Source organism: Pteropus alecto, unplaced genomic scaffold (assembly GCF_000325575.1).
Source record: "Pteropus alecto unplaced genomic scaffold, ASM32557v1 scaffold67, whole genome shotgun sequence".
NCBI classification, from domain to species: domain Eukaryota; kingdom Metazoa; phylum Chordata; class Mammalia; order Chiroptera; family Pteropodidae; genus Pteropus; species Pteropus alecto.
Window position 1 is genome coordinate 10077458 of NW_006441061.1, and position 13233 is coordinate 10090690.

At 66.6% G+C, this 13233-nt stretch overlaps 2 protein-coding genes across 8 annotated transcripts in view; one reads left to right on the forward strand and one right to left on the reverse strand.

Annotated features, from left to right (window-relative positions):
- The first annotated feature begins 50 nt into the window (after nucleotides 1-50).
- On the forward strand, nucleotides 51-8901 carry NOXA1 (NADPH oxidase activator 1). Its single transcript, XM_025051270.1, has 14 exons — nucleotides 51-474; nucleotides 2201-2283; nucleotides 2987-3095; nucleotides 4199-4330; nucleotides 4652-4759; nucleotides 5577-5642; nucleotides 5893-5936; nucleotides 6321-6453; nucleotides 7615-7672; nucleotides 7746-7864; nucleotides 8040-8194; nucleotides 8343-8454; nucleotides 8562-8676; nucleotides 8789-8901. Exons 1-14 carry the CDS (start codon nucleotides 298-300, stop codon nucleotides 8890-8892), a joined length of 1515 nt encoding a protein of 504 aa, XP_024907038.1. The 5' UTR covers nucleotides 51-297; the 3' UTR covers nucleotides 8893-8901.
- The window catches only part of ENTPD8 (ectonucleoside triphosphate diphosphohydrolase 8), a 6626-nt gene continuing 1704 nt past the window's right edge, over nucleotides 8312-13233 (reverse strand). For 2 of the 7 annotated variants that reach the window (XM_025051282.1, XM_015594099.2), the window contains 8 exons: nucleotides 12023-12167; nucleotides 11816-11933; nucleotides 11092-11242; nucleotides 10801-10960; nucleotides 10485-10715; nucleotides 10141-10404; nucleotides 9866-9976; nucleotides 8312-9691 (listed from right to left, as the gene is read on the reverse strand). In XM_025051282.1, coding sequence (XP_024907050.1) covers nucleotides 9248-9691; nucleotides 9866-9976; nucleotides 10141-10404; nucleotides 10485-10715; nucleotides 10801-10960; nucleotides 11092-11242; nucleotides 11816-11933; nucleotides 12023-12148 — 1605 coding nt within the window. In that variant the 5' untranslated portion in view covers nucleotides 12149-12167 and the 3' untranslated portion in view covers nucleotides 8312-9247. Of the gene's footprint in view, nucleotides 9692-9865; nucleotides 9977-10140; nucleotides 10405-10484; nucleotides 10716-10800; nucleotides 10961-11091; nucleotides 11934-12022; nucleotides 12168-13233 lie in introns of those variants that run through there. The other 5 variants (XM_006918232.3, XM_025051284.1, XM_025051283.1 and 2 more) reach the window with 5 other exon arrangements.

The following is a 13233-nucleotide window of genomic DNA, read 5'->3' on the forward strand; positions in this document are numbered from 1 at the left end:
GCGCGGAGGCGGGGCCGCTCTTTCGCCCGGGGCTGAGGCCAGCAGGAGGCGTGCCGCACCTAGTGCTCACCTGCGCCCCGTTCCGCGTTCTATGCCTAGTGGCGCTTCACCCCTGACCCCTGCCTGCCTCGGAGGGTCCCCACAGATCCAGACGGTCTCCAGACCCATACGCCCCTGCTCTGCGGTCCTCGGACCCCTAGTCATCCCACGGGACCCCTCACGGGACCCTCACGCGCGCCGGCCGCACTCGGACCCGGAAACTACTACTTCCGCCGCAGCCGGCCGGGCGACGCCGCCATGCCCTCGTTCGGGGAGCTGGTGCGCGACTGGCAGAGGGGTGCGCAGGCCGTGGAGCGCGGGGACTGGGGCTGCGCCCTGCGCCTCTTCGCCGGCATCCCGGACCCGCCCGCCAGGATGTGCTTCAACGTGGGCTGTGTGCACCTGCTGGCCGGCGACCCTGAGGCCGCGCTGCGGGTGAGCCAGGGCGCCCCGGGATCGGCTGCAGAGGCCGTTCCCCGAGCGGGGGGCGGTTAATTACCGTGCGTTGTGTCAGTGAGCGGTGTGATAAAGACCCAGCAGCAAAGGTAAGCCCAGGGCCGCAGCCTTTCCTCCCGGCAGCCACCTGTGCCTGAATAGACAGACCTAACTAAGCACGTGGAAGCGCTGTGGCTGGGGAACCCTTACTCTGAGCCGAGTCAGGGCCAGGATGGGGGTGCAGGGCTCCCTCAGTGCCTGCACTGTGTGGTGACTGTGTACCAGACTCTACAGTCACCAGGAAGGGCTGGGGCAAACACTGGCTCAGGTGTTCGCCAGTGTGATGCTGACATACCTGTAAATGCTGGAGGCTAGATCCAGCTGGGTAGGGTTTACCTGCTCCTCAAGGTGTAGGATTTGGGGCAGGGGCTTCAGCAGACACTTGTGGTGACAATGAGGAGACAAGGTCTCTGCCTAAACCCAGATCCGAGTGCTCTCTGTCTCCCCACTGCCCCCCAAAACAGAACCAAGAGCTCAGGGGTGCGCATGGGGACACACACTCCTAGCTGTGCTGCGGGGCAGCGCAGGGCCACTGTCTGCCCTTTGCATGCTTTGTGTTCATCGAGAGAGGCACCCCCCGCCCTCGCAGAAAGAACTAGGTTCCTGCGGTTGTTCAGGCGGTCAGTGGAAACCACGCCAACGAAGAGGCTGAGGCGTGGTCCGCACACTTCACCCCCGGGGGGCCGGGCCGTCTGGCCCACTGTTCTCAGCAGCCTTCCCAGGCCAGTCGTCACGTCTGTGTAGACTGTGCCTTAACCAGAGGGGACCGAGGCTGTGGGCAGAGGGGCTGGGTGTCCGGTCCTCCCTGCCCTCTAGGAGCGGGCAGTGCTGTCTGAAGTCAGCAAACCGAGTGATGACAGCACAGGCACATTAGTTGGAAATGTGGAGATTTTAAAAAACGATGGAATGGCTACTGTTCATGACAGTGTCTCTGAGGAGCAGGTCGGTGGGGGCGCAGTGGGGCTGCAGTCCGTCGCGAGCCTCGCTTAAGCCTTGGATTGGCTGCTCATGGTGGGGACAGCAAACAAATGGATTTCACTGGCACTGAGTGCCCCCACCCCCACATCAGTCCCCAGGAGCCCCCGCTCACTAGACTGTTCGAGCAGGGACGGGGGCTCTCCCGCGGCCTGGGTTTAACTGACGGCTGCCGGACGCCCTCCTGTTGCCTCTGACCTCCTCAGGAACAGGTGAGGTCATTTCTGAATGTGGCCGAAGGAAGAGCTGAGTTTCACACAAATGCTAAGACTTCTTTGTTGAACTTTCTGCTTCTACCCGGAAAGAAGTGGAAAGAAGTGTCGTTTGTTCGAAGACAAAAGTCTTGCCCAACTCCACCCCCAGAGGCGACTGTCGTTAATGTACTGGAGTGTTTCCTTCTGTTGTTTCCCTGTGCCCTCGAAGCAAACGAATTGGTTTGTGACGCCACCTCACTGTGCTCTGTGCCTGTCACAAGGCACCTCGGGGGCTCAGGCTAGTGTAGGTGGTGCCAGTGAAGGGACCTGGCGCCACCTGTGCATGTCCCGGCTCAAGCTCTGAGGGCCCCTGGGCTGGCTGTCATGGGCCGGGGGAATGCCTTGGCCCCGCCACCGGTCATCCTCGGGGACTGCACCTGTGACACGGAGTGATGGAGTGACAGACCTTGGCATTCTGTGCACATTTTTGTTCTCAGGCTTTTGACCAAGCGGTGACCAAGGACATCTGCATGGCTGTCGGCTTCTTCCAGCGAGGAGCGACCAACTTCCTGCTGGAGAGGTGAGCACAGCGCGCTTCGTCCCTTCTCTGAGGCGCTTTGGGCCCCTGCCTGCGCCGCTGTGTGGCCGCCGAGCGGGCCGCAGGGGGAGCCACGCGGTGATGCTCGTGGTGTGCGAGGTTCGAGGTTCGCGCAGCGTGTTCGCGGCCCCGCGGCCCCGCCCACGTCCGCCGCTGCGGGAGCGTGTGCGTGTGCCTGGCCCGCAGACATGGAGACCGGGCAGGGCTGGAGCGCGTGTCCCAGGACAGAGGTGCTTGGGGTCCTCACTGCTCCCCGGCGCTGCGCTGTGGCCACCCCTGGGAAGCGGTCAGGGCTGCAGGACCGGCCCCGCCTCTGTGCCTCTCCTGGCCCCAGGCCTGACCCACAGGAGGCTGCACGGTGGGCAGGTGGGCACTGAGGGCAGCCCACCCCCCAGGGGACCTGGGAGGCAGGAGGGAACACCCTGGGCGCCCTACAGGGGCTTTGAAGAGGGTCAGGAGAAGGAGGCGCCCAGGGGCCAGAGGCAGGTACCACCCAACCGTCAAGATGCTGCCGCCTCTGCATGTTGACCCCTTGACCCCTTCGTCTGGACTTGAGTGCCCAGCTTGTGCTGAGACCTGGGTGACCACTGCTGCCCCAGCAGCTGTCCCCTGAGCTGGGGCGGGGGCAGGGGGGGCCCCTTCCCCAGGCCGCTGAGGGCCCCTGCCCACTCCCGCATGCCCGCAGGTTCCAGGAGGCCCTGTCTGACTTCCGGCTGGCGCTGGCACAGCTCAGGGACAACAACGCCATCGACTACACGCAGCTGGGCCTGCGGTTCAAGCTGCACGCCTGGGAGGTGAGAGCAGGGAGCTCGCCCCCGACAGCTGGGCCGTCCTTCCAGGGCCCTGGCTCCTGCAGGCCCGAGGTCCTGTCACTGTCTCGGGCAGGGCTGTGTTGATGGAGATGCTCCTTCTGCCCAGAGGCGGCCCGCAGTCCCCACCCGTCAGTCACTCTTCCATCCAATGGGCTTAGGGCAGCCGTGGAGGTGGGGGTGCCAGGAGCACCTCCATGCGGGGGGGAGGCAGACGCGGTGGCTGTGGGCCCTGGCAGGGCCAGGCAGGGGCACTCCGAGCCTCGGCTCTGCACTTGGCCTTGCTCCCAGCCTCCTGGGACAGTGTTGGCAGTGAGGGAGGGCCACTGGGAAGGCCCCGCAGTACCCCAGTGTGCCCCAAAACATGCCTTGGAGCCCTCTGGCAATAGTGGGGAAGGTCGCTAGCCCACCTGTGTTCCCCGTCCCAGGGCACTGGACAGTGCAAGGCAGGCTGTGGGGAGCTGGCCCGACCATGACCCCCACCAGGAGCATGGTTTTACCCGGCGGGCCTAAGGGCAGAAGGCTGAGGGGTGGCAGGCCTTGGGGAGGCCGGCTGGCTTCTCTCGTTGACATAGGCAGAGCTGGGCAAGCACCTGCTGTGCCCGCAGCAGCCAGCGGGCGAGACAGGTCCCCCAGCAGGTGCCTGGCAGCGACAGCCCTAACTCAGCCCAGCATGTCCATCAAGATGTCCTTTCATGTGGGGGGAGAGGCAAGACTCCAGACTCACGGGGGTTCAGGCAGGACAGCGGGGCAGCCCAGCATGGTTCAAGAAGAGTGGCGAGGTCACCAGGCCAGGGCTTCCCGGGGCGGCACCAGCTGCCCCCAGCACCAGGTTCCCACTGCTGTCAAGGCTGGTAAGGGGCAGGGTTCCACCAGAGGCCAGGTCTGGTGTTCAGAGAGAGAGGCTGGGCTGCAGGTGGAGAGAGCGAGGCCTGCGGGCAGAGCTGGCACCTGCTGAGCCGGTTTGCTCCGAAGGCTGGGCGCCCGGGCTGTGTCTGGGGAGCACCACGTTGGGGGGGCGGGGACAGGAGGGGCTGGGGACCCAGGGGCAGTCCGGCCCCTGCCCTCACCTTTCACCTGGCTCCCAGGTGCTGTTTAACATGGCAGCAGCTCAGTGCAGGCTGGGGCTCTGGGCAGAGGCCACCCGCAGCCTAGAGGAAGCCATTGCCAAGGGGCCAGAAGGGGCCTGCGACCTGAACACTGCCCTGGGCCAAGTGCAGGTGAGGGGGGCAGGCGAGGGGCCGGGAGAGGGGAACGAGGCCCTCTCAGGCTCCTGAGCTGACTCAGATGGGCTTACGGGCCCGCAGCCCGCAGTGTGGAGCTCACGTCTGCACAGATGCCCCAGACCAACTACTTGGCAGGAAGAAGCTTCTGGAGGGTGGTGGCCTATGTGCCCAGGTGTGGAGGCAAGCAAGTGCTTCCCACGGCCTGTGGGAAGTGGGCAGGGCCCCAGGTGACCCCTTCTGCTCCAGAGCTCAGGGCTTCAGCAGGTGTGGGCCTGGTTGGATACTCAGGTCTACACTGGCCCGACCTCCCTCCAGAAACAGGCCTCTCTGCAGCCTCGGTGGGTCCCCAGGGGCGAGGTCTTCCGGCCCCACAGGCGACACCTGGAGCACCTGGCCCCTATGGATTTCCTGGGCAAGGCCAAGGTAAGGGGGCGGCTTCTTGTTTCTTGGGCCCAAGGTGCTCAGCGGCCAGCAGCACCAGCAGGCCAGAGAGGGGCAGGTGGCCAGGCCCTCGTCCATGTTGATATAAGGCCTTGGTGCGTGGGAAGTGGGCACAAGGCTGTGCAGTGTCCCCAAGTGGGGCTCACAGATCCAGGGCCCTCAGAGCTGGGAGGCAGGACCCACCAGGAACTGCCCGCAGAGCAGGAGCTGTGCCAGGAGGGGCCACTGTAGCCATGGCTTGCCCGGCCTCCGCTGGCCAGGACCCAGGAGGCCGAAGTGGGCTGAGCCCAGGGGCAGGCCAGCAGCACCATCGTCACAGGACACTGGGGACTAGCTCGTCCCCAAGGGCAGGGCGCATATGGAGAAGCAAGGACTTCGGTTTCCATCCGAAGGCTTGGGCCAGCGTCACCCCCAGGTCACTGAGGGCCAGTGTGCTACGTGTGACTGTGCCGTGGGTGCGTGCACGTGCCCCATCGCACGCCTTCGCCAGTCTGCTGGCGGGCTGGGGGCTGAGCGGAGGAGGGGCTTCTAGCCACACTAACTGGTCAGTTTAGAGTCTGCTTATCATAACAGACTTTCTAAGGAGCAGAAACATTTGAAACGTTGTACTAAAGTAGGTTAGAGATGATGAGCGCAGATGCTTCCTTCTCAAGCGTATGTTCCCGCCCCGCTGGCCCCGTGGTGCTGGGCGTCCCCTGTCCCGCAGATGGGAGACGTGGGGGTGGGGGGCGGGCAGCGAGGTGAGGGGAGCAGACGTCACAGGCCCCTGACCGGGCAAACCCTCGCTGTCCCTCACCAGGTGGTGGCGGCGGCCTCTGCTGTCCCCGACGACCAGCACAGGGGCGTCCGGCCTCAGCAGCTCCAGGTGGGTGGGTGGCCGTCTCGCCAGCCCAGTCCCCCGGCCTCGAGCACGTCAGAGCAGCCCTGGCCCTTTTGTGTGGAGGGAGGGACGTGCCCCACAGGCTCTGAGTGTCCCCCGGGCTCCCCAGCCGTCCTCTGTCTGAGGCTGGGGTGGCCGCCCTGACCATGTGGGAGTCTGTAAAATCATGCGGTCACCTGCCCTGCCGCTCGCCGCAGGCGTTGTGGCCTCAGCGAGGCTGCCCCTCTGCCCGCAGGTTCTGCGTGAGGACGGTGGAGCCGGGCCCAGGGCTGGCCCCAGGTAGGAGGGCGCTGCCTCCACGTGTTGCTGCCGCTGCCGCCGCTAACGAAGCCCCTGTGCCAGGGCCGGGAGCATGGCGCCCCCTTCCCACATCGGAACTGGCCAGAGCCCCTGGCGCCGGAAGGGCTGTCCAGCCTCTCGGCCCTCCCATGCCCCCGCTTGTCCAGAGGCCCAGGGTTGCCTGTCCTGGGCCCATCCTGCTCCCTTGGGACCACTGCTCAGGCCTCGGGCTCCAGAGGGTCACCATGACTGGGCACTGCAGAGGCGGTGGCACGGGGTGTGGGGCAGCACAGGCCCTGGGCCAGGCTCCTTGCCACTCCTCTGCGCACCCAGTGGGCTGCATCAGGGAGAGTGAGCCTGAGAACGGGCCCCCTGTCCCCCCAGGACTCACGGCGTGGGCCCCGGTAGAGCTGGCCCCCACCTTGGCCCCAGGACACCCCCCAGCACAGAGATGGAGGTCAGCTTTGGTCAGGCGGAGCGGGCTGACCTATGCATGCCGGTCACCTGCGACAAGCAGGTGAGTGAGCTCTGGCCAGTACTGGGAGGACCCCCACCAAGGGCGGGGCATGGGGACCAGGGGCCAGGGCTGGGCACCACCAGGGACACAGGGTAGGGCCGGCAGCCTTGCCTGCCGGGCAGAGCTTTGGCTTGCTTAGCTGGGCCAGGGACGTGGCCAGACCAGCCACGGAGATCAGATCCCAGGGGTGGGGGCCGCTGCTCGCCAGTGCACGGCCGGGCCTGCTGGTCCCCGCAGCGGACCCTCCACCCTCAGGCAGGGCCCGTCACCCCGCCTCCCCTCCCGGATGTGGAAGTGATGGGGTGAGGCTGAGGAGGAGGGCCCCGGGCTGCCCACTGCCCTCAGCCAGCACCAGGACCTGGGGGCCTGCTGTGCACTGAGATGGTGGTTGAATTTGACAGTTTTTCTATCGAAGGGCACAATCAAAATATCGACGCTCACCTTCACCATTTGCCTGTGTTCAATTAAGTTGGTTGAATAGGTCAGGCCCTAAAAGCAGCTCGTCCACGTACAAACACGCTTAGTACAAACACGCTTAGTACAAAGGTGCTGGGGCCGAACACGTGACGAAGCCCCGCGCTGGTCAGGCTGTGCTTGCGGAGGTCGCCAGTGCGTTTGAGGCACTCGACCCTCGTGGCGCAGCAGGACGCGGCCTCCCGATTGCTCTGACGGGTGAACCTGATGGAGTCTAAACTCTGTGCACAAACTTAGAGCTGCAGATCCCCTGCTTGGGATGGGACCTCGGTGAGCCGGTGTGGCTGGGACCGTAGGCCCTCCTGTAGGCCCTCTTGGGGGACAGTGGGCTCTCCTGGGGTGTACCCCTGCCCGTCCAGCACACCCACTACTTAAGTGTGCAGTCCAGCTGGCCCCTGGCCTTGGTCCTCGGCCCCTGCTGCCTCACGCTGAGGTGAGGGGAGCCGACCGATGGTCCCCATGGGCAAGGCGGCCAGTCTGGAGTCTCCAGGCCTGTAGGACGTGGTTCCCACCCTGAAATCATCCCCAACATGATTGCGTTCGTGGCTTCCTGCCTGGCCAGGCCAGCTCACAGGCCACACCCCTCACCGCTGGCTCCTGAGTCGGTGTCCAGCACCGGGCACTGCCCAATGAGCCACAGGCCCGGGGAAGCTGCCCCCACTCCAGAGCCTGTGGCTTCCCTTGCAGGGGTCCCGCACAGAGCAAGCTGATGATCAGGTTCCTCCAGGTAGGGGTGTCCTGAGAGGTAAGGGGCCCTCTGTGGAGGGAGCAGGCATCTGGGGGGCCAGGAGCAGCCTCTTTGACCCCCTAGGAGGAAGCAGAGGTGGGTGACGCTGGCAGCTCCTCCCTGGTCACTCAGGCCCTGCTGCATCCCCCCACAGAGCTGCCAGCTGCTGGGGGCCCAGACCCGGAACCCTCTGAGGACTGCCCCGGTGGGGTAAGAGGCCACCTTCTCCCTGGGATCCTGGGGCCCCACAGCCAGGCCCTGCTCCTCTGAATGGCCCAGGAACCCCGGCCGACGAAGCCTTGCAGCCCCTTAGCTGCAATCCTCAGGCCCTGCCCCGGCCAGCCTGGGCACACAGAACCCCCAGCACCTTTCTGTCTGGCCCTAGGGAGTGGCCCCAGGGGGCTCCGAGCCCCTGGTGACCATCATGGTGCAGTGCGCCTTCACCCTGGCCCTGAGGGCCCCAAGAGGAGCGGCCCCGCCCACCCTGCGGGCTCTGCTGAGCCAGGCCCTCCCTCTCCAGGCCCAGCGTGGGCAGCTCAGGTGGGTTGGAAGCCGGCGGGGGGTGGGGTGGGGGCTTAGCTGGCCCAGGGCAGCGGCTGGAAGGGGCTGGGTGCACTGGGGCGCCTGGCGTTCGAGGTCGGCTCAGGCCCTGCAGCTGCTGTGGCCCCTCTGATGACTCTCTTTGCAGTTACCGAGACCCCGGTTCTGGGCTCTGGGTCCCCCTCCCCGAGGAGGGGGCGCTGCCGACGGCCTGGTGGGAGTCGGCGTCTGGCCCAGCAGGGCTGCGGCTGCAGTGCCGGGTGAGCCTTGGACGGCGCGGGCATCGGTCAGGGGGGGCTGGCTGTGCGCAAGGCCCCAGGACCCAGCTGGTGCCCAGCCGGCCCTGCAGCGTCCCCTCTGCCCGCAGGGTGCGGGTGGCCGGCCCATCCTCTACCAGGTGGTGGCCCAGCACGGCTACCCTGCCCAGGGGCCTGAGGACCTGGACTTGCAGCCGGGGGACATTGTGGACGTCCTGTGTGAAGGTTGGGCAGCGGGCTGCCCCTCCCATCGCCTGCTGGGGCCCCCCGGGGCACATGGGCTTCAGGGCAGACATTGCTTAACGCCCTAACACCGCCCCGCCCCCCGCCCCCGCAGTGGACCAGGCGTGGCTGGAGGGCCACTGTGACGGCTGCTTCGGCATCTTCCCCAAGTGCTTCGTGGTCCCCGCCTGCCCCCGGACCCAGCGAGGTCAGCCCTGAGAGGCCCTTGGCAGGAGCATTTAATAAAGACAGCCGCCCCCACAAGGTGTGGCCATGTCTGGGCTCAGCCTCTTGAGCGCCTGCTTGCGTCTTGAGGGTGGGGGTGCTGTTCCCAAGGGGCCAAGCTGGCCGCCCCTCCCCCCAGGACCCGGGCCCCTTCTTGCTCCGGCCACCATCCCCATGACCAGGCCCCTGTCCCTCTGCCACCACAGTCACACAGCCCTGGAGTGTTGCAGGGGTCCAGTGGCCTGGTGTTCGTGCAGGAAGCACAGTGCACAGTGGCCCAAGGTGCCTGGATGGGAGGCCCCAGGGAGGGCACAGCCCACAGGACAGGCTCCCGGTGGCCGCACAGGGCTCAGGGCTGCGGGTGGCCAGTGCTGTGGGAGCCATGCCTCTCCTGGCACCAGAGGAGCTGGGCCACAGCAGCCGCGAGCACAGCCATGAGGGTCAGCACCGCGAAGACCACACTGGCCGCCCACATGCTGCGGCTCTGGGCCCGCCACTGGGCAGGCGCCTGGGCCGGGATCATGCTGGTCAGGTTCAGCATGTAGCCCAGTGTCCAGCCGATGTCGGCGCCACCGGCCTGCGGGTACACAGCGGTCAGGGCTGCAGCCGGCTGCCCCAGAGCCCACCCCCCATCCTTCCTGGGCCTGGGGGGCTGCACCTGCTTCCGGAACTCCAGGCTGGGCCAGGTGTCCTCGCTGAAGCCGTAGCCGTGGAGCAGGAGAGTGAGGATGTACAGGCCGGAGGCGCAGTGGTCACGCACCCAGCGCTGCTGCCCAGGCCAGGCCGCCTCCACCTGGGCCCGGGAGGGAGGAGCCAGCTGAGGCTGACCTTCCAGGCCGCCTGGAGCAGGATGGCTCCCCTGAACCCCGCCGTTCATAGTGCCCAGGGCGGGGGACCCTCCAGTCCCTGCTCAGTGAAGCTGCAGCCCAGGGAGCCGGCGGGGTGGGGGGTGCTGGGGCCCACCCACCAGCTTCCAGGGCCGCTGGCAGAATTCCCAGATGGTGGCGTTGGCAGTGGCCAGCGGCTGCCCGGAGGTGAGGTTCAGGAAGTGCAGGGTGTGGTAGAAGTTGGAGAAAGCCTGGGGGCGAAGCGCGCGCTGCGCTGAGGTGGTGCCCAGTCGGGAAGCGGCCCCGCGCCCGCCCCACGGGTCGCAGTCCCCAGGAACCCCCTGGACTGGGCCCGCCTGTCCCGCCGGCCCAGGGCGCAGCCCCAGGGGGCCGGGAGCCAGAGCGGGGTGCTCACGTAGAACTGCCCCTGCACAGGGGGCTGGTAGACCCCGTCAAAGGCACAGTCCCGCCGGCCCGTGCAGCTGGAGAAGTTGAAGAGGTCCCTGATGGCCAGGGTGCAGGCCCCGGGGTTCCCCGTCCCTTCCACAGTGAGGTTCTGTGTGAGGTCTGGGGGCGCAGTGCTGTGGACACAGGGTGACTCAAACAGGGTGGCCAAGGGCAGGGTGTCCTGGTAGCCGCTGTGGTAGCATGGGTGGCGGACACGGAGGGCCCGGCTGCTCTGTGGGGAGGGGGTCCTTGAGCACCTGCCTGGGGTGTTGCGGACAGGCACCCCTCAGCCCCTCCTCCCCGCAAGCCGACCTGCACCAGCGCAGCCAGGAGCCTGTTTAGCATCTGGTCGCGCCCAAAGCAGAGGTAGCTGTGGGTGTAGACGCTGTGCTCGAAGCCGTAGAGGTGGAGGGTGGCCTGGGTGCTCTCGTCCAGGATGGGGCCTCCGGGCACGAAGGTGATCTGGGTGGAAGCCCCACCCATGTCCAGGGCACCCACCAGCGTCCCCTCTGGAGGCTGGATCCACTCTCCAGAGAAGGAGTACTGGCCAGAGACGGGATTCAGGCTCGGGGCCACCGGGCGGACCCCGCTCCGCTCACCCGGTCCCCGCCTGGGCCGCCCGTGGCACCTTGACCAGCGAGCCCAGGACGTAGTTGACAGTGATCCAGCCTAAGGCACCTTCGTCCTTTCCGGCCAGGAGCTCAGCACCCCGAAAGTCCACGGGAGCCTGGCCCAGGACCCGAGTGACTGCGGCAAAGATGTCTTCTGCCTGAGAGCTGTTCTTCTGGCTGGGTGGGGAAGACCAGGGGCCCAGCTGGCCAGCGCCCTGCCACCCACCCTGCTGGGCAGGGAGGACCAGGGGCCCAGCTGGCCGGTGCCCCCACCCCTTGCCAGGTGCCGAGAGCACCGCCCACTTCACCTGAGCAGCCGCATGCCGGCCGTGGCCCCCAGGAACATGGGCGTTTCCTGGTGCTGATCCTCTGGGACCAGAGCCAGCGCCTCCTCCAGACAGCCCCGCAGGCTCTCCCCGGCCTGTTCGGGGTTGGAGGCGTAGGAAGAGATTCCGGGCCCTGAAAGACAGCACTCAGCACGAGGCTCTGGCCCCAAGGCCGGCTGGGCCGAATGGGCCTGTGTGGGGGAGGTAGTGGACCCCAAATGGTGTGTTCGCATCCTCGCCCCCACCTGGAACCTGCGAGTGTGGCCTTATTTGGACAAAGGGTCTTGGCAGATGTAACTGAGTTACAGATCTCAAGGTGAGACCGTCCCAGGTTCCCCGGACGGGCCCTACATCCATGACGGGGTCCTTGTGAGACAAAGGAGATAGGGGTTTGGGAGGCGGGGAGGAGCTGCGTGGAGTCAGAGGCAGAGATGGGGGGACACGGCCACAGCCAGGAGCCTCTGGAGTCCCCAGAAGCGGGAGGAGGCAGGAGAGGCCGGCCGCGATCTCTGTAGCCTCAGGTGGGGACTTGTCGCTCAGCCGCTCTGAGCCCCCTTTCCTTTGGGCTGATTTGCCACAGGAGCCAGACATGGTTCCTGCCTGGCTCTGCCTGCGCCACCTCCCAACCTTCCACCCAGCTGCGAACCCAGCCAGGTAGTGGGCCGCTCCCAACACCCAACCACCATGAACAAAACTGCCCACTGACCTTTCACCTGGCAGTCCAGGGCCTGGCTGACCACGCCTGTGTCATTCTCCTTGTCTGCAGGCCACCGGTACACAAAGAGAGACGTGTGGGAGGACCCGGCGTCAAACACGATCCCAAACTGGAGCGACACCAGGGTCAGGAGGGCGTGGGGACCAGCGCACGGCTCAGCCTGGCCCGGCCGCCTCCGCTCAGGGCCCGGGGTCACACCTTGGTGTCTGTGGGCAGGAGGACGTTGGTGGCCTCCACCAGGATGAGAATGAGCGTGGTGACGCCCAAGGCCACTGCAGCCCACAGCAGGGCTGTGAGGACCCGCTCCTTCCAGATCAGCCTCATGGTGGGGGCAGGGCTGGACCTGCAGGGGGCCGGCAGCGGCGGGCAGAGGGCAGACTCACCACCCCGTCCTCCCCGGGGCCCGCCTTGGCCGAGTCAACAGGCAGGGCCACAGCCACGCCTCAGGAGCCCAGGGAGCCACGGGCATCAGAGGGGCCTGTGGGCGCCAGGCACCAGCAGGTGAGTCTGGTCACCAGGCTAGCCTGGGACGCAAGGCACTGCCGGGCCCAGGAGCACCGCTTTGTGAGACCACATCAGAGACAAGCAGAGCCGTTGCCCACTACTCACCCTCCCGAGGCCCCTGCTACCCCCGCACCCCTCCCCGAGTCCCCGGCGGGATTTTCTCTCTGGGTGCCCTGAGGGCGGGTGGGGACCTGGCGGGCACAGGGGACTGCCTGGATGTCCACCCGTTGCCAGTGGCCCCCACCTGTGACCCCGCGAAAGGTCACTGGGGCCCCGGGAACCACATCTCAACGAGAGGACCTGAAGGCCGGGAGTTCTCGCGAGGGCATCGGGTTTCTACCCGAAAACCCAGCCTCTAACCTGGGGGGGAAACTCTCCAGGCGGCCCCCTGGGAAGCTGGCCGCGGCTGACCCAGGAATGCAGTTTGCCCAGGGCCCGAGCTGGCCGTGCACACAGGGTCACCAGGAGCCTCGGGCCAGCTGGCACCATTGCCCAAAGTACACGGCCCTCTGAGCCGGCAGCGCTTTGAGATTCACGCGATGATGTGCGTATCATGTATCCCCGCGAGAACACGAATGTCGACCGTGTGCCTCGCCCTGGGCACGCGGCCACATGGGCAGTGGGATGGGCTGTGTGGCTCTGGTCCCATTTTACAGAGAGAAGACAGGGACCCGCTCGAGCCTTAGTCAGGCCAGGCCAAAATGGGACCAGCACCCAGGCCATAGGCCACGTCACAGAGACAGATGACAAGCGGGGGCAGAGACACAAGGACCCCACCTCACACCCTGCCTCCACCATGAGCCCCCAGCCTGAGCCCCCAGTGGGTGCAGAGAGAGGGTGGGCAGACTCCCCCAGTCAGAACTCCCCGCCCCCCACCCCCGGCCCGGTCACTGCCCCTCAGACCA

Coding starts and splice junctions, on each gene's coding strand:
- NOXA1 (XM_025051270.1), top strand. CDS start 298: ATGCCCTCGTTCGGGGAGCTGGTGCGCGACTGGCAGAGGGGTGCGCAG. Junction 475..2,200: donor ACCCTGAGGCCGCGCTGCGG/GTGAGCCAGGGC, acceptor TTTTGTTCTCAG/GCTTTTGACCAAGCGGTGAC. Junction 4,331..4,651: donor CTGCCCTGGGCCAAGTGCAG/GTGAGGGGGGCA, acceptor ACCTCCCTCCAG/AAACAGGCCTCTCTGCAGCC.